Here is a 26,310-nt window from a genome sequence, read left to right on the forward strand (position 1 = left end):
AGAAAATGCCTTCAGAGAACTCAAAGCCCGTGTATTTTGGCAAGCAGCCGGGACAAATGGTGATAATGGGAGCAAGAAACGTAACTGGACATCTGAAATGTTAAGGAATTGTGATACAAGGCTTTTAATGGGCCCCATCGTCTTGCCCAGTTTTTACATCTGCAGCTTAAATGCAGAACTTTGAAGGATTTGACAGAGCGCATGTGTGATGTTTCTCCCAAAATTATAGAGTATTTCTACCAATTAAAGATATTCTAATTCCTATATGGAAAGTTCACTGAAAATTTCATATGGATGAAGGATCGTGCTTGCAGATATTCTAATTCCTATATGGAAAGTTCATTGAAAATTTCATATGGATGAAGGATCGTGCTTGCAGTCAGAGGGGAAAAGGGGTGAATGAAATGGTAGGATTAGACAGGATCCCTGCACTCCAGTAACTTTCAGGCTTATCCTCTGGAATGCACAGAGCCCTCAAGGAAGCTGAAATAAAGGCTCAGGAGAGGTAGAAGCTCCACATTTGGAAATGCAGAGAACCAGGGAAAGCTTTGAGTAGAGACAGAGTTTGAACTCATTTTAGAGTATGGGTATGATTTCAACAAAAGGTCACTCCAGATGGAGGTGATAATGCAGGAGACCAACGTGTCTAAGAAAAGGTAAGATTTGATTTCCTTACAGGACAAAATTAACAATTATACAACTGTAATTTTTCTGAAGTTGTGGAGACTTCTAAAAGAGTGGAGGCAGGAATTTCTCCCCTTTGGAGCCAGAAAGCCCAGTTTAACAAATACTTTGGCAAGGCATCTGCTTAAACTTTTGCTATTCACCCAAGCATTTGTCTGAAAAAGAGTCTGGTCTTCTCCAGGCACATTGTATGATGCTGGTAAAGAAAGCTGTTTGAACTTCCTCAAAATACTAACATTTAATACTCCTTAAGTTTCCAACAGGAAAAGAAGGTAAGTCAATATTTTCCCACGTTGATATATAATTGAATTAGAGTCTTACTTAACTTAATAAATTGCCACCTGGGATAATAGAACCATAAGCAAGCAAGCACTCCATTTCAGGTCGGCAACAACAGTGTCTGCTCACTGCAAATCTGAGCATCTGTTACCACGATGCGCCCAAGTGCTGGGAACGAGCTGTTTCAGGCTAAGGGGGCAGAGGGTAAGAAATCGGGGCCATTTTCGTGCCTGAGTATGCTGTGCTACACCACACACCATGGTCATATTTTACATTAAAAATCTTGAGATTAATAAGTCACACCTGGCTCAGGTGAAGCAGTCTCCGACACCGATCTCAACCAACCTATGTGCAGGGCATCTCCCGCTTTAGGCTAGGAAGAGCGCTGAGTTTCCCAAAGTTCCTATGTGATTTCACTCATTCGGAGTGAACTAGCCTCGATTCTACTGGTGAGATCCTTTAGGAAGAACCCAGAGCTTGCACTTCCGCTGTTAAAAGAAAACACTGCCAATCTCTCTGTGCCAACTTCCTCCTGTAACCTTTAGATAAGTAAACCAGGTGTGATGTATCCAGTGGGTGGCCATGCCTGATCACTCTGTTGATCTCAACCACTGTTGATCCAAGATCATTCTAACTCCTCCATAACCCTTTTTTTTTTTTACATCAAACATGTATTTGCTCAAGTAATAAATCAGAAGAAACATCAAAACTTTCTACAGATAGCTTCAAATATCCAAAAGACGAGGGATGTAAGGTTTGGGGGGTTTTCATTTTTCCAAAACGATCAGATACTGAAGACACTGAGTAAACCCACCAGCAGTTGTATTAGAAAGTTCTCATATTTACAATACAATATCTATTACGCTTACAATAAAAGTTGAAGAGAAACAGTTGGGAAGCAAATCTTCACTAAAAAACAAACCTTCAACAGGAGGTCCAAGAGTCTGCCAGTGTAAGGAATTCAAATGATGTTTAAATTTAGGCTAAATAAATCCAGAGGGCTGTTTATTCCTGAGAGAACCAGGGACTACTAAGGACTGAGGACTATCCTTCCTGTTGTTGGCCATTTAACCAGACTTCTTATCATCTTGCCATTGTCAGCCTTCTGCATCTCCTAAAACCAGCTGTGTCAGCCAAAAGTAGCATTAAAGATACATACATACATACATACACACACACATACACTGAATTTGCAAATCAGAAAGTGGTCCTTGTCTTCTTTATAATTTGAAACTCATAAAAGACATATCTGCTATTTTTAAAAGGAAAAAGGTGCCCTTGAAATAACCTTCATTTTAAAGATCCAAACTGACCAAGCACAGTGATCCTGGGATCCTGCTATGACCCCATCTGTAACTGAAAGGCATTCCCTTTAGTACTCAGAGGTCTTAGAAAACTCTTTCAATATTGTTTCACTAATTCCTAACAATCAATGAATAATCCACTAAATAAACTGCCTGAGTGTATGACACTGAAGAAGTTCATCTAAAATGGGTGGAAGGCATTGATGACTCAGTTACAATTACCAGAAACTTCTCTTTGTTTTGAAAAGAGTAGCAATGGCCACAGAAACGAACTGGCCTTTGACGTTCTAAAGGAGAGTATGAGTGTTCTGCCAATGTCTTAGCCAGTAGGGCAGAAAGAACAAGTTTTACAAAGTTGGCTATCACCTGTTAAATGTAATTCTATGACCTATAATTCAATGTCATCTCACTCTCCCCACACGTGACCTGGCCTTCCACACCACAGCTGGCATGGTAAGGAAGTAGGGCAGGAGGCGGACGACACTCAATAACACTCTTAGCTACAGTTAAATGCTGATAATTGCCTATATAACGTCACACGACATCAAAACCCTCCCACAAAGCAAGTTTTTACTTCATTTGATGAACTGCAACCTGGTTCATTTTCATTTGCCCCTGTATCTTTCCCTACTTGTCTGTCTCTCTACAGAGCCCTTCCACAAACCTACATTCATGCTTCTCAGACACGATCTTCAGACCCATTTCTAAAGTAATATAATATCCAATGAATTTTCAAAGCAAAATTTCAATGGAAAGATCCTCATAACATCATGATAACTAGGGGAAAAAGATAAGGACCCACAAAAGAAGAATAAGGTTTTCATAAATTTTTCTCTTCGTGGGTCAAGTAAGTAAGAAATTTGTTCAGACTCTCAACAATGTAAGTTGGGGGAAACTTTATACTTTATTTCTTTTTAAAGATTTATCTATTTATTTATTTGAGAGAGAGAGAGAGAGAGAAATGCATGAATGGGAGGAGGGGCAGAGGAAGAGGGAGAGAGAATCTCAAGCGGACTCTCCGCAGAGCATGGAATCCGACACGGGGCTCAACCTCAACAGCCCTGAGATCACGACCTGAGCAGAAACCAAGAATCGGACACTTGACCGACTGAGCCACCCTGGCATCCCAAAAACTTTGTACTTTAAACGATATAGCAATACTTTTTATTCACACAGTTGAAATGCAAACCAGGCAAAAGTTGACTCCCAGGCCCCCCACCTTGCTAACTCTGTGACCTTGAACAATTTGTTTACCATCTGTGGGCCTCTGCTTTCTCATCTACTAAATGGGAGGAATAAAAACACTACTTCACAAGATTGTTGTGACAATTAAATGAGACGATACAATCAAAGCCCTTGGAAGAATACCTAAGAGATGTTACGTGTTCGATAAATGTTAGCTCTTAAGTATGAATGTCATGTTGCCATCTCTGTCTTAGCCACCCAAGAATTAAAGCCTTGCTTTGTTTTCCTAGCTCTGTGGTCTACAGCCCAAGCTTTTTGTGCCCATGAGCAAACAGGAAAGTGCCCAAATAACACCTCAAATAATTGAAAGCCAGTTTGGCTTGAATGGAGACTTAGGTCAAATTTGCTTCCAAGTTTCATGGATTAGTGCTGTCTTATGGTGTAAGCCTAATTTTGCCCATCAAGAAATTATTGGTTCTCAGGGTGCCTGGGTGGCTCAGTCGGTTAAGCGTCTGCCTTCGGCTCAGGTCATGATCCCAGGGTCCTGGGATTGGGCCCCGCATTGGGCTCCCTGCTCAGCAGAGAGCCTGCTTCTCCCTCTGCCTCTGCCCGCTGCTCCACCTGCTTATTCTCTCTCTCTCTCTGTCAAGGAAATAAATAAAACCTATTTTTAAAAAAATTACTGGTTCACGTTTTTGGTGTGGTCCCCAAAGGCAATCTAACCTACATTATTTAAGATGGGTTGTTTCAAATGCAATTTGAAAAATGGGAAGAGAACATAATACTTAATGCTCAGAAAGAGAATTCACAACAAGATTTAAAATGTTTGGTTAGGGGCACGTGGGTGGCTCAGTCAGTGAGCGTCCAGCTCTTGATTTCAGCTTGGGTCATGATCTCAGGGTTGTAGGACTGAGCCCTGCATCAGGCTCCTCGCTCAGATTGGGGAGTCTGCTTCCTCTCTCCCTCTGCCCCTCCCCCTGCTCATGCTCGCTCATACATGTGCTCTTTCTCTCTCTCTCTAAAATAAATAAAGAAATCTTTTTAAAAAATAAAATAAAATGCTAGATTAAACTCTAGATTCAATGATATCTAATGTGATGATACCCAATGCCCAATATAGTACTTTCCAAGTGAGTAAATTCAGGACCAGCTGCTCATCCCTGGAGCTTCTTATATACTCTACACCCCCTTTCTTTCCACATCACACTCTCCCAGCCCTTCTATCATTGCAGCTTCCAGCTCTGACCACTGTACGAAGAGCAGGTTGGGGAAGGAATGCGTAAGGCTGAGGAGAAGCAGCACCACACTCCCAGGAACGTCAGAGGATCGTGGACACACACAGAGGCACACTCAACTGCATCTCCAGTCATCCCAACAGCAAACTCCCGCAGAGAATTTCAGGATGATCATATTTTTCCATCACTGTGGAATTCAGGGCCAAATATTCCATACCTATCCTAACTTTTGAACTATACAGACATGCTGAATGGCTTTAAAACCCCATTGGATCAAACACACAAGAAACAAGTGTTGGTGAGGATGTCGAGAAAAAGGAGCCCACGTGCACTGTTGGGGGGAATGCAAACTGGTACGATCACTATAGTGATAAACAGTATAGAGATTCCTCAAAAAATTAAAAATAGAACTACCATATGACCTAGTAATTCCACCACTGGATATTTATCCAAAGAATATGAAAACACTAATTCGAAAAGATGGGTGCACTCTTAAGTTTATTGCAAAACTATTTACCATAGCAAAATTATGGAAGCAGCCTAAGCGTCCATCCATAGATGGATAAAGAAGATGGCGCATACATATACAATGGAATATTACTCGGGCATAAAAGAAAAATGGAATCTTTGCCATTTGCAACAACATGGAGGGATCCAGAGAATGTAATGCTAAGTGAAATGAGTCAGTCAGAGAAAGACACATGCCACATGATTTCACTCATATGTGGAATTTGAGAAATAAAACAAAGAAAAAAAGAGAAACCAAAAAAAAAAAAAATAGACTCTTGGGGCGCCTGGGTGGCACAGCGGTTAGGCGTCTGCCTTCAGCTCAGGGCGTGATCCCGGTGTTGTGGGATTGAGCCCCATGTCGGGCTCCTCCGCTATGAGCCTGCTTCTTCCTCTCCCACTCCCCCTGCTTGTGTTCCCTCTCTCGCTGGCTGTCTCTATCTCTGTCGAATAAATAAATAAAATCTTTAAAAAAAAAAAAATAGAATCTTAACTATAGAGAACAAACTGATGGTTACCAAAGGGCAGGTGGGTGCAGGGATGGGTGAAATAGGTGATAGGGATTAAGAATACCTTTATCATGATGAACACTGAATAATATATAGAATTTTTGAATGACTCTACTGTATACCTGAAACTAATATATCATTGCATGTTAACTGTACTCAAATTAAAATCAATCCATCCATCCATCCATCCGTCCATCCGTCCATCCCTATTGGGCTTCTGTGAGAATCTCCAATTACTGATGAGAAGTCATGCACCTAGTTATTTTTAATTGGGGGATAGGAAAGGAGAGGGGGCAGTGGTATTTGAGAATATGACAAAGCCAGGGACCCCCCCGCCACCCCAGTTAATGTGTGTACACACACACACACACACACACACAGAGGCAGAGGCAAAGGCACAAAATTTTGTGTACAAATCTCAAGTCTCCCCGATTTCTTGAAGTCCATCCATGATTCTCCTGATCATCTGTGGACCCAGACTGAGACCCTCTGATCGAACCTACTCCATATTTTAAAATTAAAAGAAAAAACAATCTGAAGCCAGCAGGATTACAACAGGGTTAAGTTACTTGCTCAGCAGAACACATTTGGCAAGCTGAGACCTAAACCCACATCTTCTGACTCCTACTTAAATGCTGTCTCCTCCAACAGCTTCCTCTGCTGTCTTCCATCATCTTGGTGGCAAAGAGCGCTACCTCCCTGCTTTGTGGGGTTCTTAGATGGAATATTTACTAGAATTCTTGCACATCATAAATATTTGCATTCTTCCCCCACGAAACTTTAATGCTTGCCGTTATTTGCATAATAACACCCAGGAGGTGAATTAGGCAAATGAGTCTTTGGTGTACAGTAATTCTCAGAGTGTGTCCTCAGATTGGGCTGTGATAAACACAACAGAGCTACGGGCTAAACAAATTTTTATGAAATACTGACAAAGGCCTAAGTTATTATAGCTTTTAGTGTCATCTCTAGCCAGAAGACTTCAGAAATATTTTACTCAGGAGGAAAAAAAAAAGAATGTAGACTTGTTTGAGGGGTTTTTTTCCATTGGGTGTTTGGTTTTCCCAGGTGCCCCAAATTAAACTAACTCACACTTTCTGGCTATCACTCAAACGGAGCTCTGACGGAGCTGACGTTGCTACTGCTTTCCCAGATCCTTCTAAAAACTAAAGGATTTTGTTCTGGCATTTTAATCAGTGATTAACTACTCCCTTCTTTTTCCTGCTGTGTTAAGTAAAAGATCCATATGCCGGGTGTTGTAGGGAATTTGCTAGGCCGTAGATCATAGCTGTGGTGCAAGACGTGATGTGTCTCAAGGGAACTAACGAAGCCATAAGGAATGTCAAGAGTCACCGGGTTAAAGCCACATTAGGACAGCTGTTAGGTTAATGAGGGCCCTGCTTCGGAGAGGAGGTCACTGTATAGAAAAATATGAACCACTCTTTATTGGTTTGATCCCATGTCCTCTGCAAGTTAATGGGCCTTTCTTATTCTCCTTTGACATTCACTGAACCAGATGTGAACGCTGGGCACTGCACAAGCTGCATGGGTTTGAGAGTCAGTCTGTCTCCCATCCTCGTTTTTGGCAAAGGCAAGAAGGACAGACAACAACACGGAACACTTTCAGTTTTCCATCATTCTCTTTGTTTTACTTCTTTAAAATCAGTGTTTATTTTTTGACTGAGTGCAGAACTGGTCTCCTATCTGTCTAAAGGACAGACTCGGGATATGGGCTTGGCCAGACAGGGAATATAGGGATCAAATCCTGGAATGCAATGGGCACTCTAGAAAGGTTTGCTGGAAGAATGGAGGTGGGAACGGATCTGACTTCAGATTTAAAGCAGGTAATCACAGAACTGTAATAAAAGCAATCAGATTTGATATATACGATATTTATAACATTGTTCTATATGATATCATGATACATACACTACATATAGTATTATACCATACAATATTTATTTATGTAAACCATCATAATTTCTGGTTAGTGGTGGCCAATTCTGGAGAGGAACACTGTACCCCAATGTAACAGGTAGACCAAGTCAATAAAAAGCTGTAAAATATCTGCACTATAAGCCTCCACATATCTGTGACTCTTCTCTTCACTCACCCTTCCACCCAACTCCTGCTTACGCAATCCGTTGCCTACATTCCACCTCTGAATACCTTTTGCCACTGTCCTTTCCTTTCCGTTCCGATGGCTCCTGACCCGTTCATGAGCACAGCCTCCACTGCCCATCACAATTGTGAGAGCCCTTGCCTGAAACCCAAGCCCTCCACAGGATGTCCTCAGCCTAGATTTCCAACCATATTCCTCCGCGCCACCCTACCTCTCCCTACCCTCCAACCAAACTGAACTATTCCTTTGACATGAACAAAAATGAAAGATCACCAGGTATGTAACTCAGGTGCGTCCAACTCTCCGTGCTTTTGCTCACATTATTCCCTCTTACTAATGTACTCTCCCCGCCCTCCCTGTCCAGAGAATTTCTATTTAGCTCTAAAAGTTCATCTTAAATCTGCCCTATTTGTGAGCCTCTCTTGTTATCCAGCAATATCTCATTCTTTCCTCTTCTCAACTCCCACTGCACTTTGTTTCTCTCTTCTGGTACTTATCACATCTGGGTTTTTTTAATTATTCGTGTTTATTTCATTAACCATATTTCTGGCACAAGGGGGCCACTCACAATTTGTTTGCTGTTATCTATGTACCCCCCTTGAAGTCCATACAGTGGCCCGTGTGTAACAAGGATACCTTTTTTTTTTTTTTAAGATTTAATTTATTTATTTGACAGAGAGAGAGAGACAGCCAGTGAGAGAGGGAACACAAGCAGGGGGAGTGGGAGAGGAAGAAGCAGGCTCCCAGCGGAAGAGCCGGATGCGGGGCTCGATCCCAGAACACCCTGGGCCAAAGGTAGATGCTTAACGACTGAGCCACCCAGGCGCCCCCGTAACAAGGATTCCTGAACAGGAACTGACACGCTTCTGGGTGTTATATCTGAAATAATCGTATTCTCCTATTAATGACAACCAAAGACTAAAATAAGAATGCATATTTTTGTAAATAACAATAACAACAACAACCCTAAAAATGCAAAGAGAACAAATAGATCATTTTAAAATCTATCCGCATAAAATACTTGTATCCAACACATGACAGAGAAGGAGCCAAACATATTGATCACGTCGACAAATTTGATTAGACTTACCAACTTCTTCAGTGAGAAAAAAAAATTGTCTGACTGGTTAGCAAAGTAAAATACTGCTGGATACGATAGACGTACCTAAAACAAACTAGATTCCGTGGGGGTGATAGGGCAAATACAAATAAAAATAAAAAAGAGGTCACGATCGTGCCATCAGGACAAGGCAGAAGACAAAGAAAAGGCACTAGAGAGAACGTGGTGGGAACTTTGTACTACTCAAGGCTACAATTCACAGTGCAGTGCCATTCCTAACATATTTCTTCTCTGGGTTTAAAATCTGCTTTAGGGGCACCTGGGTGGCTCGGTGGGTTAAGCGTCTGCCTTCGGCTCAGGTCATGACCTCAGGGTCCTGGGATCGAGTCCCACATCGGGCTCCCTGCTCAGCAGCAAGTCTGCTTCTCCCTCTCCCTCTGCGCTCTCGCTCTCTCTCAAATAAATAAATAAAATCTTTAAAAAGAACATCAAATCTGCTTTAGATGGGAAGACACTGTTTCCCTGCCCGGATTTAATCAGGACGTGGATATTTCGAGTCAGTACCTGGACCCGGGCCTCGGTGAGCTTCGCCCTCTGCGCCAGCTCCTCCCTGGTATAAATATCAGGGTAGTGGGTTCTCTCAAAAGCTCGCTCCAGCTCTTCAAGCTGTTCTGCCGTGAAAGTGGTTCGGCTCCTGCGCTGTTTCCTCTTTAACGGCAAGTCTGGTTCGGAGTCGATGTCGGAGCCTTCATCTGATTGCGGTGCTGAGGCTAAATGCACAGGAGAGAAAACGTGATAAAACGGGAGTCAGAACACGAGTTTGACTAAGACTTAATGACTCAAAGCCTAAAGTACATTCCCAACGTCTTCGCTTGGACACCAAGCCCCTCTGTGCAGTATCGCATTATTAAAGGATAGTTAATCTCTTCCCCTACTTTGTCTCCAAGCCCCCCAGGCAGAAATCGTTGTTGCCTGCATCTGTCACTCTGTCACCCTAGGTCCGTTATGAGATCTTAGAAAACAAGGACAGGCATGATTCCATTTTTATGGCCCTCATGCTTAGCGCTTAATGGGTCCTCCATTTTTGTTTGATGAATGAATCAAATTTAATGTGGTTCCAAATACACTTTGCCCGCCTTTTACAGGAGGAAATCTGTTAACAAATGTGATTTTTTTTTAAATTCCAAAACTGACTTAGTGTCTTAAAAGTCAATAATAGTAAAGTGTTACAGGATTCCTACAAATGTATAGACTCTACTCCTGTACAAGAAATTATATTTAAATTTAGTATCTTATTACCAGATACCGAGAAACGTTTAAGGAGAGTTTAGATATTGTTAATGTGAACCTCAAGAACAGAGTTGAGAAAAAGCACAGGCACAGTCTAGCAAACTGTCCCTAAAACGAAGTTCAGAGTCTGGGTCTCTGCTAAATGGTGAGCAGCTGCCCAGGACTGCTGCCTAATTTGAGGAACACAGTGCAAAACAAAAATGCAAGTTCTTATGTTCAAAAATTATTACAAATTGTGAGATGGCCACAACAGAGCATAAAAACCAAACCCAGGGCCCTTGTAAGCATGGGGGAAGGGGGGGGCGACTGCATAGGTCACGTATTCCTGAAACCAGTCCTCTGCAGACCTCTCCCCAGCACAGTTTGAATTTGCCTGTGTTAGCAGGCATCAGGGAAGGAGATCTTCCATATTTTGCGGGTGAGCATCTACGAAACAGAAGAAGGAACTGGGAAATTAGATAAGAATTTGCACTGAAGATACAATATGGCGCCCGTGAGTTCTTGCAGTAACTGAGCACCTGTCAGCCTGTAGAGGGTTCTGGGTTTGAGGCCACAGCAGTCACAGGGCTCTGGGCAGGAAAGCAGCCCTCTCCCAGAGGATATCGGGCCAGTAGCAGAGGGCCATCAGAGGGCTCTCAGACACTTACTCTGAGCAGAACTCAGGAGCCCGAGCAGCCATGCTCCTGAGCATGTCCAAATACACTCTGAAAACTCCCTCAAATGACTGGGGGATCCTCTGGGGAAGGGGCTGAAATGTGCTGTTAGCAAGTGGGGAAGGAAATTCAGAAAATTATAGATTATTAAGGTCATTGTCAAGGTAACTCCTTTGCACTCTCAGGCTGTAGGACCTGGGGGGATCCAGGTGGTGCCAGAAGCAATGTCAAAATGCAGTGTTTTCCACACCATGCATTCTCTTTTATCTTAAACTCAAACTCAACGCTGCCCTACAGAACTCTAAAATTTCATTCTACCTCAGTATATTATATTATAAGCTGCCGAAAGGGGTATACATCCAAAATAATCCATAAATAGAATTTTACATTTTTTTAGTATTTAATACTTTTACCATTTATTCACATTCAAGCTATAAAATTGAGAGAGTGGATTAATAATCTATACAACAAATTAAAGAAAAACAAGTGCTTATGGATAAAAGCAAAAGGGAAGTATAATATATAGTACATCTACTGTAGGTTAGCCATTACGCTTGGTGTTTCAATTATGTTGTCTAATTTGATATAAAATGGTCTAATTTGATATAAATCTTATTTTAGGATACTTAAAGAAACAAAACTAGACTTGCTTTAAGTGTGGGAATATTTTAAAGGAGAATTAACACGCTAAGGAAAGTGCATTGCTTTATAAACTTCAAGAGCTCCCAATACAACTTACACGTGTATATGTTTGATAAATGTGAGTCAAATTAAAAAAGCAATAATTTGGGGGGCGCCTGGGTGGCACAGCGGTTAAGCGTCTGCCTTCGGCTCAGGGCGTGATCCCGGCGTTCTGGGATCGAGCCCCACATCAGGCTCCTCTGCTATGAGCCTGCTTCTTCCTCTCCCACTCCCCGTGCTTGTGTTCCCTCTCTCGCTGGCTGTCTCTATCTCTGTCGAATAAATAAATAAAATCTTTAAAAAAAAAAAAAAGCAATAATTTGGGGCGCCTGGGTGGCACAGCGGTTAAGCATCTGCCTTCGGCTCAGGGCGTGATCCTGGCGTTTCGGGATCAAGCCCCACGTCAGGCTCCTCCACTCGGAGCCTGCTTCTTCCTCTCCCACTCCCCCTGCTGTGTTCCCTCTCTCGCTGGCTGTCTCTATCTCTGTTAAATAAATAAATAAAATCTTTAAAAAAAAAAAAAGGCAATAATTTGTGCATCATTGTAGAGCAGAGGATCTTGAACTTTTGGAGTATCAGAACCACCTGAAAAGCTTATTAAAACACAGACTGCTGCCCCCCCAACCCCACAGATTCTGTTTTGGGGGTTGGTGGATGCCAGCTTTGCTGGTCCTAAATGACCCTTTGAGAACCACCTCTATAGAATATTCCAGATTATTATTTTCTCTCCCAAAATTCCCAAGTACATAAAATATTTCCTGCTGTAACTTATCAAAACAATGGTTTCACATACATATTTTTAAATTATAAGCAGTATACTTCCCAAGAAACAGATTATTCATTCCCCCTAAGACAATAAATCGCCATAAAATGTTTCCCTTCCCCACTTCCAGTTTCTGTTGCCCTGACTTTTCCGTCTTCTGTGAATTCAGGTGAAAAAACCAACAGCATTTAAGGAGTGACCAAAACCTTCCTCTGCCTGTGAGAACCTTAAATCTTTGCACTTTCTCTTACTATGATCCCATTAGGATAATAGTATGTGGAAATTTTCATGTTTCCTCTGGGAGTCTCTAAGGTTATTAAATCCTCCCAAGTAAATATGATGAGCCATGCACTGTCAGGTCAATTAATCAAAATCATCTCTAGTTTCTGAAGAAAAGGGGCTCCTGAAATGTACATGTACCAGCGAGAGTTAATTCTGAGGGTCAAGACCACCATGTTTCATCTTAAAAATCAACATCCCCCAGAATATAAGCTTCGTGGGCTCAAGGCCTTTCTCTGACTTGTTCACTGCTGGATGCCTTGGAACATAGTAGGTGTTCAATAAACACATCTTGACAGAATGGAAACGCCTGGTAGAACTTAAGTTTTGAACCAACGCTGACTTCTCTGCCCCTATTTTGCATCTTTAAATGGAAATTCTGCCCTTCTGAGTCTCCCAACATCTACTGAAATGAGGTTTGGGAGTGTATAAATCCTCAAAAATAATTTGGAAGATTTTGCAAGAATTTACATACCTGAATTTTTCTGGGAGATAATTACTAATTTTTTCAGAAGATTGTGATTTAAAAAAAAAAGATGAAGAATCACCAACAGCCAATGATTAAAAAGACTCAGAATGTCTGGGAGTTCAATAGGACAGCCTTTACCACTCAAAATAAAATTTTCGTCAACAAGCTAACAAATCACTACTTGTATTTCTAGACTGTTTATTCAAAAGCAATCCAACAGTTGTATCTAACTAGGAAAACCTCCATAAAGCATCCTTTCAAAAGACACTGAGGAAATGACTTGCCTGAGTTTTCTGCTGGAAAGTTATCTGAACCAACTGATCCTTCTTGGCAATAAGAAGCCGCAGTTGTACAAGTTAATTCTAACTTTCCTCCATCTGTACACCCCAAAAGGATGTGGGCTTTAAAATACGTTAAGTCAGCAACCCAAGATTAATCTACCAGCTAGGAAATACTAGCTATTTTTAAAGATGGAAATACTACTGTTTTTTATGTCACTCAATAGAAATAAGATTTACAGAGAACACGATAATGCCATGAACTTGAATCATTCCGTTTTTACCAAAAATAAATCTGATACTTACATTCCATTGTAACAGCACAAAAAAAAAAAAATCATTTTGTTGAAGTCCATCTGTTTTACATATTCAACTTAGATCCTAGATACAAAGTACCTCATCTTGCTAAATATTACCCCAAAGTAAAAACAAGGCTTTTTTTTTTTTTTTCAGACAGCTCCACAGAAAGAAATTATATTTGTCTCTGCACAGAATATCTAATGCTCTGACTTGGACATTGCAAGCACCACCAGTAAGACAGTTATCTAAATGAGTTTGTAGATTCTGTGAGGATATAGGAACAAGATTAAATATAATGTCTCCAGTAAAATCATCTCTTTGGATTATTTCTGCTGTCCAGCCCTAATTTAAGGGGAGATTTTCAGTTACATTTAAGTTGCTCAATCATATTCTATAATGCCTTCACAAAGTTTGCTTTATTATTCATTAATTAGAGATAGTGTTCCCCACCTGAAATTCCAAAATAGCGCTCATAAGAAATCCATATTAACATACACTGTATGTTAATTAATTGAATTTAAATTTAAAAAAAAATTTTTAATCCATATTAACATATAATACATGGCGCTTTTTTTTCCATAGGAATACATGGCTTTTTAAGTGGAGATTGTATTGCTTTAAATTGCATGATTCTCAGATTTTATCCCAATCCATATTCTTAACAGATTTTGAAAGTTTTGACTCTATTTTCAAAACCCCCTCACCATCCATTCTCTGACTTATACCTTTGTGTGACTCAATGTCTCAAATGAACCTGGAGCAAACCTTACCAAGAAAACGAGGATTTCTCTCTCTTTCCAATGTAACTACACAAAAACCCTGTGAAATAAATATGCCATTGTATAGAAAAAGGAAACTGAGACTCAGAGACACCATTCAAATCACATGGCTAGAGAAGCTAGGATTTGACCCAGGTCTACAGGGCTTCAGGAGACGTGCTTTCTCTCTTCCAGCCTGGTATGTTCTAAATAGGTGCTGAGTTTCTTTCTTTCTCTCTCTCTCTCACATACACACATAATACAGAGTTCTTTTGAAGAGTACCAGAAACAAATCCAAACAGGAATTCCAATGCAAATCATTTAGCTGATTGCCACCTATTACTCTCATTTGTCCCAGATTTTCAAAAACGTCCTAGAATCAAATGAAATTGATGAAAACACAACAGTTTGATTAATATACACCAAGTCAAAACAATTTTCTAATTGAATTTAATTCAATTCAACGAACATTGATTGAATTCTTTGCATATTCAAGTGTGGCTGTTAAATAAGGATAAAGCTCTAAGAAATGAATCAATTTGCCAAGTTATTAAATGAATGTATTTAAGAAAACAAAATAGTCAGTGTGACCATTTGCAGTCTCCCTTAAAAATCATCACTGACTCCTGGTCCTAAGATCCTGGGTCCATTTCCAGAACATTCTACTGATCACAAGTAGTTGAACCGATCACTCATTTTTTATCTTTACTAAATCCTTCTTTTTTTGCTATTAAAAACATGTTAGTGAAAAGATCTCAAGTGCTGTAAAGTAACCTCAAACTGTTTTCAAACAAAAGCACGGGAACAAATAACTTGAAATCTGTTGGGATATTCACAAGTTATTCAGCTGACACCCCAGAGTGATCACAGGAAAATATTGTCTCTCCCCAGGTACCTCAGTGTTTCAGCTCTGTGCTTTGTAAGAAAGTTCATTTCTTCTTTTTCTATCTCAAGCTAATTTTAGGTCTTAGGAGACAATTTTTAGTCATCCCAATGATTTCACATTAACTCCCAAGATTAACCTTGGGGAAGTGGACAGCATCAGTTTAAAAAATAAAAATAAAAAAATAAAATAAAATAAAAAGACCAAGCATAGGCAACAATCATACCACAGGATTACAAATCTTCCTTTGGAAACAAATCAAACAAGGAGAAGGCAGAAATATTACCACCAGCGGACCAACCATGAAGTTTAATTAAAGAAGGAATTACAGAATTAGAGAGTATGTCTTTGTCCGTTAACCCCTTGCGACCTCTTCTGTAGCCTGAAGAAATATTTCATCCTAGTTAACGCTATTATACATGAGATCTTACCTCAATTTTATAGGGATTTAGTCATGTGGAATTCTATAATTATTGGTTTCCAGACCAATATAATTCAGAGATGGGAGACAGGCAAAAAATGGAGAAACAAAATAATTCACAAGCATGAATTTGGCACACTGTCTTTCTTCTCAGCAAGACCTTTCATTTGAATAATTAAAGAATCAAAACATGACAACCATTTAAACTCTATGTTTGTCCCAGATATAATACAATGCAATTTACAGACACAGAAGAGGTGGGGGCGGGAGATCTCTCTCTCTGCGGGCTCCGAGGCTGACGTCCTTAGTCATCGGTCATTTACTCAAAGATAGCCCCAGACCAAATCAGATGGTCTTTCTGTCTGTGCTAATCTTTGTAAGCTAGACCTGTCAGCATTTGTACTTAATGCTGTGTCTCCCTGATTCAAAAAATAATAATAAAATAAAAATAGGAATCATGATTGAGAGCTCCCTGAGATCATTTCCTCCCGGATCTGAAGGTTTCAGGGTAGCTGGCAGGCAGGTCAACTCGAAGTTTGGTGCACCTGCTTGGCTAATTGCAGAATGTCTCCTGTGTTTGTGAGTTTTACCGTCCAATGTGAAGGGGACGATGGGACGGCTAACTGTTTTCTGATGTGAAGTGGCCCTTTTACACTGAGAGAGATGTGGATGACCTCGCTCGTGTTTACTCGGGTGAAAGCCAGGAGGAGTGAAGCAAGACTGATATTCCCTCACAGACCCAGAGTAAATGACAAATGACATTTTCCCTTTGTGATCTTTGGGATTTTTGTTGACTTATTTGGAGGCTTTTGTTGGATCCCAAGAAATGGCCTGTGGCTGAGGCCTATTCTACCGATTTCCACGCTCCATCTGTGGAATCCATCAACGGGGCATTTACCCTCATTCAGGGCTCTGACACCTGCCTGGCAGGGAGCAGCAGACACAAAGAAAGCCGGGAGTGGATGAGAAAGGGGAGGTTGGTTTTTGTGTGTGTGTGTGTGTGTTTTTTCCAGAGGAGGAGGGTGGGGGGAGGTTGAAATGGATGCACAGTAGGGGTTAATCCAAGCCAGTTGAGAGACTTCAGCACCTGGAACCTTCTCTTCCACATTAATTCACAAGCTGAGAAGTAATCGGCAACATTATTTTTTTTTTAAGTGTGTTTAAATTGTATAGATGTCAAGAAAAGGAAAGAGATACACCTCTGAAAGGAACAAACGGACGATTTAGGACAGAACCTAAAGGTAGGTCTACAAAGTGTGTGTGACCTAATGCACTCACAAGCCTTAAGGCGAACTTCCCAGAATTCCTAACTCAGAGCTAGGATTTGAGGAGCTGTTATTTTGTGAGTTGACAAACTAGGAGAAATGGTTTATAACCTCATCAGTGGTCCATCTGGGTGTGTGGGGGTCTTGTGTTGTTTCCACTGCCTCTACAACTTCTCCAAATAATCTTTTAACAAGGACCTCCCCTCCCCCCCCCCAAAAAAATGGTAGGACCATCTATGGCAAGACTATTCTGGGCTTTCTCGCAGAAAGGTTCTTTTGAGAACCCGAAATCTCATTAAGAGCCTCCAGCCATCTACCCACTCCTGCTCCTTCCCCCGCAGTCCCCATTTTGGGGGCTGGAGAAATGAAACGCTATTCCCCTCCCCTCTGACCCAAGTCCTTCCCTCGGAAGCCGCCTTCTCACAGCACGGGGTCATTAGAAGGAAAATAAGCTCCTGCCAGGTTGGTGCTAATCAAAATAGCACAAATAAACCCTGACACTCAACAACTCCCCGAGTGCCTGCTGCCCTGGGAGGAGAGTACAGATTGGTTATGAATATGGCGGGCGGCGGCGTCCCGGAAGCCCGCATGCGCTGCGCGCCCGCCCGGCCGTCATCGCGAATGCACAACGTAGACCGTTGGGTGTTTGTTTAAGATAAGGGCTGACAAGCCAAGCTGGCAGAACCGGCCAAGCTGCCTCCAGGGCGTCGAGCAGCATGGCCCCAAAGACCCCCAGAGCCTAAGGCCCCAATAACTTTGAATTTGAGGTGCCCGCTGGATCTCTGTCTACGTTACACCGAGAGATCTTACTGCGCATGGAGTTCTGTCCCAACAGCCATCACCTGACCCGTCCTCGCTGAATAGGCCTCCTCTGTAACCACGAAGCTGGAAAGGAAGGCTTGCTTTCCCTTTCGTCATCACAGCCCGGCTAGTGGTGCTTGTTAGTAAAAATACATTGAAGTAAAAACGTGCTTGTGCCCCTTCTCTTCCCCTGACAGAGCAGCAACCAAACTGAGCACCTCCTTGCAAAGGCTTCAGGGGAGGGAGGAATCAGGGCTTGTTCAGAGACCCTGGCGCTCACCCAGAAGAACTCACTAGCTTCTGGAACCCTTTATTTTAAGACGTGTGTGTGTGTGTGTGTGTGTGTGTGTGTGTGTGTGTGTGTGTGTGTGTGTGTGTGACAAGACCTGCTTTTATAAAATGAATCTCTCTCACCAAGAAAAGATGAAGGCTCACTTCCCTACCCCACCCCTGCAAATGATTTTTATTTGCAATTTTTTTAATGGCTTTTTTCCAACTCCATGGTAACTGCCACCAGAGCATTTCAAAGAGGAAAAGAGAGGAAAGCCCCAAGAAAATGTGTTGCTATTCAATTAGGAAAACTGATTAGTTAACTAATTAATCAGTTAACAGCTTTCTAAGAATAGTCTCCCGTGATAAGAGTTTCCCCCTCAAGAGCTTAAAAGTCAGTCATAATTAAAATTAAGAACCAGAGCTCTATCCAGCTTCTGTCTCCATGGCCCTAAAAGCAGGGGGCTAGGTTCTGATTCACCGGGACTGGACTGCATGGAGCAAAGAAAGGTAATTTGCACACTGAAGGGGAACAGGAAAACAGTAGTTCTCGTGAAAGGAAAAGAGCCAAGTGACTTTTATTTACAATTGCCAAGAGAGAGGCCATTATTGACCATATGTGCCACAATTACCCTCTTATCATGGGCTGGCCATCATGTCCTTTGGGAGCTGTTAATGAACTGGGTAATTGAGCTGCTGACATGTGTTACCAAAACAAAACAATAGGAAGAAGAGACAAATGAACATTTTATTTGCCAATCAGAGTAGGTTCAGCTTTTCACAGAGCGGCAGCTAAGTAACTGGCTGAATGCATAAAACAGTGCATTGAAAGCAAGCAGATGCAGACACAATAATAGTTAACTGACAGCTTATGGCCCATCTGTGCTTAACATTTTGTTAAAGAAATTACTTGACTTGCTAAAGAGACAAATCATACAGCTGCCCTGAGTGCTGCATTGTAAGAGATAAATCATTAGCTAAACTGTTTCATGCTTAAAATGACAATGCTTATTAACAGTTAGGTTGGGACATTTTGTCAGCACAGCTAGACACAGTTACTACTTGCTAAAAATGTGACAACTCATAGATATTCAGTAGAATGGAGTTAGGGCAAAAAATCAGAACACTGCGAACAATCTGATAGAACAATAGGCAATTTTGACTCTCTCACAGTGAAATATGTATTTCTAAGATGATACAAATGGAAAAAACAAACAAACAAACCTGAGAAATGGACCACAAGATCATGTTCCACGTGGTAATTACATACCTTTCTTCCATTTACACCTTATTTATTCAGAACCGTAGAATATTAGAAATGCTCTCATTCAGGGTTGAGTACCATGACTGTCACCAATGATATCAGAACAAAAAATAAGCAGCTTAAGAAATAATTGTGTCTAGCCACTGCACTTCCCCCAAACATATTCACCGTCCTCCTTTGGAAAAGGATCTCTTTAATAGGGAAAGAAAAACCACGTTGCAAAAGACTTGCTTTATGAGATTTAGCTTATGTTTTTGTTACCGCATCTGAATTGAAACCACATTTTTTGGTCCAAGTGTGGTTCATCCAGTGCCATGCAGAGCAACTTACCTCTGAAATCATTCCTGTGTAAACTGGTTAACTAGAGACAGAACACAGATCTCTCAAAGCCCTTCTAGTGATGGCTCCTTCAACATTCTGGGCAAGATTAACTCAATAGTGATAGGCGACAAGCTGCTATTCGGACTGACAGCCTACCATAGCCCACCCCTGCTTCCTTCATCCTTTCTGTCCATTTTCTTTCATTTTTCCCAAAACCCTCTTTGGAGGCATAGTGTCATCCCCATCTTACAGATGAGAAAGAAAAATGAGGTGTAGGGAGTAATGTACCCTACCTGATCCATGAGAACGCAGAGAGGTTATCCAAATATAAGAGCATATATATCGAATATAAGATCTAATTCACATCGCCATTTGAGGAGTAAAGTTGATGTGGGTTGGAAGAAAAACTGTAGCCAATATCATCACTTTTTTTTTTTTTCTTCCTGGTCTACCCTGCCAGGACTCAGAAGTCACAGCCAACCCTGTAAATCAGTTGTGAAAACATGACCATAAAAGGTGAGTGGTATTCTCGGTGGTGGTTGGTGGGTGTGAAAATTATGTTATGCACAGTTACTAACAAATATTTCTGGCTACAAAACGTAAACCCCAGCTATATATACAGAGCTTTAAATAAGACACAATTAGACTCGTGACACGGTCGACAAGAAAGACCCACCCCGCCTTCCTCTTTATTTCCCACTATTGGTTATTTGTGCTAGTATGTGCACCAGTCATTTTCAAGGCAACAAATAAACCAAAACAGGACACAGAAAAAAGGTAACAAGTTACCCAAAGTGCCTTTCAGGGGAGAGAAAACAAAAGAATGCTTTTGCCACCCTTCTTAAGACAAGACAACCAGAGACATACGAAACCTAAACAGTTTTATCGACAACTAAATTTGGCAGAGATTAGCATGATAGGAGATGTTTGGGAAAAGAGAAGAAAGGCAGATTTAAGAAAAAAGTAAATTTGACACTTTTTGTGCCAGAAACCTCCATAAAGTTCTCCGTAAAGAGATAAGTGACTAAGAAACCGGATATACCAGGGAAAAGCATTGAAAGAACTGCAGAATCGTCAGAAACCTAGGCCAGTCCCTGCATTTTGTAGCTGAAGCCCAGAAGGCAAGGAGGGTTGCCCCAAATCACAGATCCTTCAGTGAACAGTTACGGACTGCCTCAGATGTGGCCGATACTGTCCACGGCCCCAAGGATGCAAGTATGAATCATGGATGTAGCTGAAACTCAGAGTGTAAAACTCAAATCACCTCGCTCCCACTGCAGTGCTCTCTCCTCCGAGGCAAAGTCGGGGTATATAGAGAAGATAATCCAGCCATGCCCTGCAGCAACAGGAAGACTAAATGGCCTCTCCAGGCTGAAAAACCTAGATACATTATTTACCAAATAACAGAGCCATAGATTCTGTGAGCCTGTGATCTTTAATACAGAGGTCAAATTAATGCATAAATGCTTTCACTGACACCTCCCATATGGCATTTCAAGATTGTTTCTTTGCTTTTTGTGTTCTACGGGGTTCCATAAGGGAAAAAAGGGGGCAGCCCAGGAAGCTTGTTTTGAAAATCCAAATCTTATCTGGGTCAATTTAGGCTTGTTGGAAGGTGGAGAGGTAATAACTGGATACAAATGAAAGAGGAAACTCTTTTCCTGGAGGCCAGAGAGAAGGCTCACCGTCAGAAATCATTCACGGAATACCCACTGTTCAAGAAGGACTTCGCCAGAGGCTGGGAGGAAAGGGATAATGAAGAAGAGACAGTGATTTCTCCCCTTCGTCTTGCAAAGGTAGGAGGCTCAGGTGTGGGAGGCTGGCAAACCAGTCGAGATGACTAAGTAGGTGATATGAATGATTTATCACCACCCTTGGATGGGGACAGCTGCTTTTTGAAAATTTTGTTTTCTTCTCTTTGGGTGTGAGCAATAGTCACAATTGAACTCAGAAGAGGTGATTCCAGAGGTTTGGGCAAACAAAGACATATGTCTTGGTGGACATACGCTCTGGAGACAGGTCGATCTCCCTCAGATGCCCACTCAGCCACTTCCTCTCTGATCTGGGAAGAGCTGCTTAGCCCTCCGAACCAGTTTTTCATTAATAAAATGTGGTTTAAAACACCTGCTTCCAAGGCTGACTTAAAGGAAAGGTGATAGTTTGTAAATCACAGAACAGTTCCCGACACACAATACGTCCTCAGCAAATATAGCCCCCTCTGCCTACCTTCACCTTCATACTGTCCAAGCCCACCAGGCACAAAGGAAACGCATGAGGAAAATCCTCTCCGTATTTTAAGACTAGGAGAAAAGTGATCACTAAAATTTTGTCGGAATTCCCAAATCTGTGAAATGAGAGCATCGTCCAATGCGTCATCTGCTTCCTCTTCTGAAGATTCTGCCCATAATCAGCCAAGATGTATGTGCCCACTTAAAAGGATATTCAGCTCTTGCTCCATTTCTAATTCCTTTAAAAATCCAAAATGTTGGCCAGGGCGCTCTATTCCTCCTGGCCCGGGACACGTGCCTGTGCTGTGGGATCAATGATTAAGGCAGCTCTGAATGTAAATAATTTCTGTGCTCCCGAGTACCTCAGGGCCTAAACAAGAAGGCTGACTGAACAAAAATCAGGCAACTAGCCTAAAAGAAATGAAGTATACTTGGCCTCTCCTTTACACCAACATTCATTTTGGTTTCCATGGGAAAGAACGTTGAATATTGTTTGCTTGGAGGCAAATTCTCATCCTCTTTTATGTCTATTGATACGTGTCTAAACAGCAAAATGAAATACAGTTTGGAGCCATTCACTCTCTGACCATCTTGATTAGTGTCCACAGCCGATGTGAACAGGTCAGGCACCCCATCTCAGAAAAAAAAATACCAAGGATTTCTTCAGTAGCCGGCTGCTGTATGACTGAACAACTGCCTTGCCTTTTCAGGAACAATGTTTCAGAACTGAAGGGAAATGAATCAGGAAGTGCTAGGTAGAAGAGGGTAATGGAAAGGAGAGAAGAAAGAAGAGAAAAGAAGAGGGTCAACTTCCCATCGTAGCAAAGGCGAGTCGTAATGCAGTAAAAGTAATTTCAGAGTCAGTGGTTTGACCCCAGGCACTCCTTTCCCAAAAGACTGATGACAAGTTCTTTTGAGTTGGGAAAGCCTGCTCTGAGGGACAGGAATGGGAGAGTGAGGGTCTGGAAACATGTCCTGATCCTTGGCAGCTTTGAATAAATTACAGATCTTCTTGGATGCAGACCAAAGATAGTCCTACTCATGTTTCCCACCCACGCTAGCCCGTGTTTTTAACTAGGAATCACCCCATCAATACGTCAGGACAATACCAATATTTAATTCCATTCAGACTCAAGTCCTACTCTTCACTACCCAACCGTAAGCTTATTCCTAAGAAGAGTGTCTTGGACAACATATATTTCCTATTTTTTGTCCATTTTTGTTTTCACATTATAAATGTATATTATAGAATAAAATTTGCAGTGCCTAAAAATTTTTAAAAATTTAAAAAACAGTGATAATCCCAGAATCCAAAACAATCACTACTGATTTTAAATTAAGGAGATTAAATAAATAGATTGGTCGGATGGATGGATGGATGGAGTGAAAGTTAGATATAGATGGACCAAACTTCTTTACTTTGTTTCTCTCCATTCTTTTGTTCTCTGTATATTAGTAACAAGACGTAAGTTTTTTAAAAACTCTTTCTTGATTAACTACACATTAAAAAGATAAATGAAACTCTTCCCTCCAGCTAATAGTCAAATAAATTTACCTTTGTTGTTAGTATTATTGATGTGTGACAATTTAACTTGAGTTCTGAAATTATGCAGCACCATTCCTTCCAGTTTGCTCACATAGACCTGTAGATACATTTGATTGTGCAAATATGAGCATCTGCCCATCTCTATATAATGAGGACCGTGATAAATGGCATGTATTCACATTGCATTCACATGATGCTGGCATATAATTCATTCAAAATGGAAGCTGTTCCCATACATCTCACTACAAATAAGCCAGTCTTAATTAAAGATTGTCAAAGACCTAAAGCATCAGAGGGGCTTGTCTTTACTGACCATCCCTCTCAATCCTCATCTACCTTTCTAACCTAAGGCTGTAACTAAGAGGGGGCCCCTAAAATGCTTCCTTCTCCTTGATAGAAGCCAGAGCAGAAAGAGTGTGTGAATATCTGAGCGTAAGACTGTGCAGAGAGACAGACAGTGGCTGGAGAAGAAAACCAGCAGAAGAAAACCAGCCAGCGCACGGCAAGACAACATCCCAGGTAAATAATAATGTAAATGGCAAGGGGGGAAATTAGGAATACGTCAGTGTTTAAGATCTTTTTTTCCCACTACTTGCTAGTGATCATGTTTTCTGTTAAATGTGATACCTGGCATAGAACTTGAAAAGCAAGAAATCACTTTAAATCACCATCAGACCATGCTTTACAGATTAAAAACAAAACAAAACTGAGTTTCAAATGGCTGACATGATACGTCTATGAACACCTGGCTTATTAGCGGCAGAGTTAAATCTCAAAACTCAAGAGCTGTGAATTCTAAATTCTGGTTCTTACCTCTGTATCACACTTTTAATTCATAATTTTCTGCAGATCTGTGGCTGAATTGACTTCTGTTTTCCAATCAGCTATGGTAGCTAGGGTCCCCCTACCAGAACCACTGAATCCGGAGCACCTGTCTGGCTCAGTCAGTAGAGCAAGTGACTCTTGATCTTGGGGTTGTGAGTTCAAGCCCCATGTTGGGGGTAGACCTTACTTTGAAATAAATAAAATATTTTTTTAAGAAAATAAAGATGATGAAATGAGATGAAGCACTTTGGACTCAAATTGGGCTTGGGGGAGAAAATAAACATTTAGCCTCTCAACCATTCTATATACATCTAACCATCACATGATGCTGTTTTTGTTCCTGACTTTCAATATTGTTTACCTCATTATATCTTTATTACAACTCCGTGAGTTAGACATTATTATCCTTTTCTTAAAAATAAAACTGACACTCACCATGTTTAAAAAGACTTGACCAAAGTCCTAGCAAGCCAAGGAGGCGTCAGCCAATTCAGTGTTGGGAAGATAATCACCAGTCTTCCCTCTTAAAATGCATAAAAATGATTTGTCATCTATTTCTTGGTATCATTCACAAATTTCTTCACTCAAGTAACATGTATATTCAAATGTTGATCACTAATAATCATATTTATAAGAAATAATGATTTATGTATTTCTGAGTAAGTCAGCTTTAAAATGTAGAAAGTTATTAATTAACGTGAAGTTGAACACGTGCGCAAAAATCTGCTAAAGGTTCACTGAATGGAATTTAAAGTTACATTGGACTGGAATAAACCTTCTTTCCAGAATCCCATGTGCTTAGCAAAATGGACCAAGGGTTGGTCATATCTTGACTTTTCCACCCTCACTCACTCGTCCATCTGGAGTGCCTTCCTGCCCATCTTGACATGATGTCCACAGAGGCCTCAAAACCCAGGTCCACAAAACTTGCCCTGAACCTCCGACTCACCACTACCCCTCCCTTCTCTGCACTTCAAGAGCGCTTCATGTTTTCCATACATTCAGCACTTGTCATGGACCAAAATTTGAGGTCAACTCCTTTGCAACCCCACATTTCTAAGACTGACCACTTCCTTGAATTAGTATAAATTTAGTTGTGGGTCCCACAGTGCTTTTTCATCTGAAGGGTCAAAAACAGTCAGAAGTCAGAAAAGCAACGAGTAAGTTCATACAGACAAATCTAACAAATACAAACACCTCCTGCCTAAGAGCAGGTTTTGAGGGATCTTGGTTCTTTGCTTGCCAGTTGAGTCGTTTTGCAAGCAAAAAATTAGAGGCCGTTCTAAGAGCAATGGCATCATGTGTCCAAGTTTGTGGTTATTTTGACGCCATGATACTGAAGAACTGACAAAAGAAGGAAACTGACTGATGGTGTCACGGCTTTATCACAAAATAAGGAAAGAATAATTGAGAGAAACATGGAGACCATCCTATCTCAATCTTTCATAGGATTCCAGTTAATCTGAGAGACATCCAGGGGCCATAGATAAAGAGACCCTTTCTTGGCTTCAGTAGTTACCAATGAGAGGAAAACACGTGAAAGTATTCCGTAAACTGTAACATTCACAAAACATACATATTTTTGTCATCATGATCGCCACCACATTGTCACTATTATTATAGTAGATACTGCAGCACCAATTGTACAAAACTTATTAGCCAATGTTAAATTAAAATGGCATCATATGAAGCCTTTCACTTTCTCTAGAAAATAAAAACATGCGTGTATAAGAGGTTCTTCTCTGATCAACTAAAGACACTTGCCCCTCTTTGTCCCCAAACTTCTCGATTTTCTTTGAATACAGGAAGACACCGACAATGTCTACAAGTTCCTTTCCCAGAGGAAATCTCTCCTTTTCACAATTTCTTCTTCAATCTTAGGCCTTAGAGAAGATTAACTCTCAACTTCCAGAATCCCACATATCTCTCAACAAAGATGTTCTTCTCCCCTTCCAAAGAAGTTTGAGGAAGTAGCCTGAAAATATAGAGCTAGAAATAGATCGATGTTTCATGGAGCCTACAGCTTCTACATTTGGGGGGGGGGAGGGTCCTTTAAAAAAAAAAAAAAAAGAACACAAAACTAGGCTAATTTTGCATGTTTTACAAAATCACGTGACCATGGAACACATT

At 41.1% G+C, this 26,310-nt stretch overlaps 1 protein-coding gene across 4 annotated transcripts in view; it reads right to left on the reverse strand.

Moving 5' to 3' along the window:
- Positions 1 to 26,310, reverse strand: part of PAX3 (paired box 3) — a 93,236-nt gene that overhangs the window by 19,883 nt on the left and 47,043 nt on the right. For 3 of the 4 annotated variants that reach the window (XM_045775321.1, XM_045775323.1, XM_045775322.1), the window contains exon 5: positions 9,450 to 9,655. In XM_045775321.1, coding sequence (XP_045631277.1) covers positions 9,450 to 9,655 — 206 coding nt within the window. The remainder of the gene's footprint in view (positions 1 to 9,449; positions 9,656 to 26,310) is intronic. The other variant, XM_087867148.1, reaches the window with a different exon arrangement.

The sequence above is a fragment of the Ursus americanus genome, chromosome 1, assembly GCF_024610735.1.
Source record: "Ursus americanus isolate L20-20 chromosome 1, mUrsAme1.1.p, whole genome shotgun sequence".
Lineage (NCBI taxonomy): Eukaryota > Metazoa > Chordata > Mammalia > Carnivora > Ursidae > Ursus > Ursus americanus.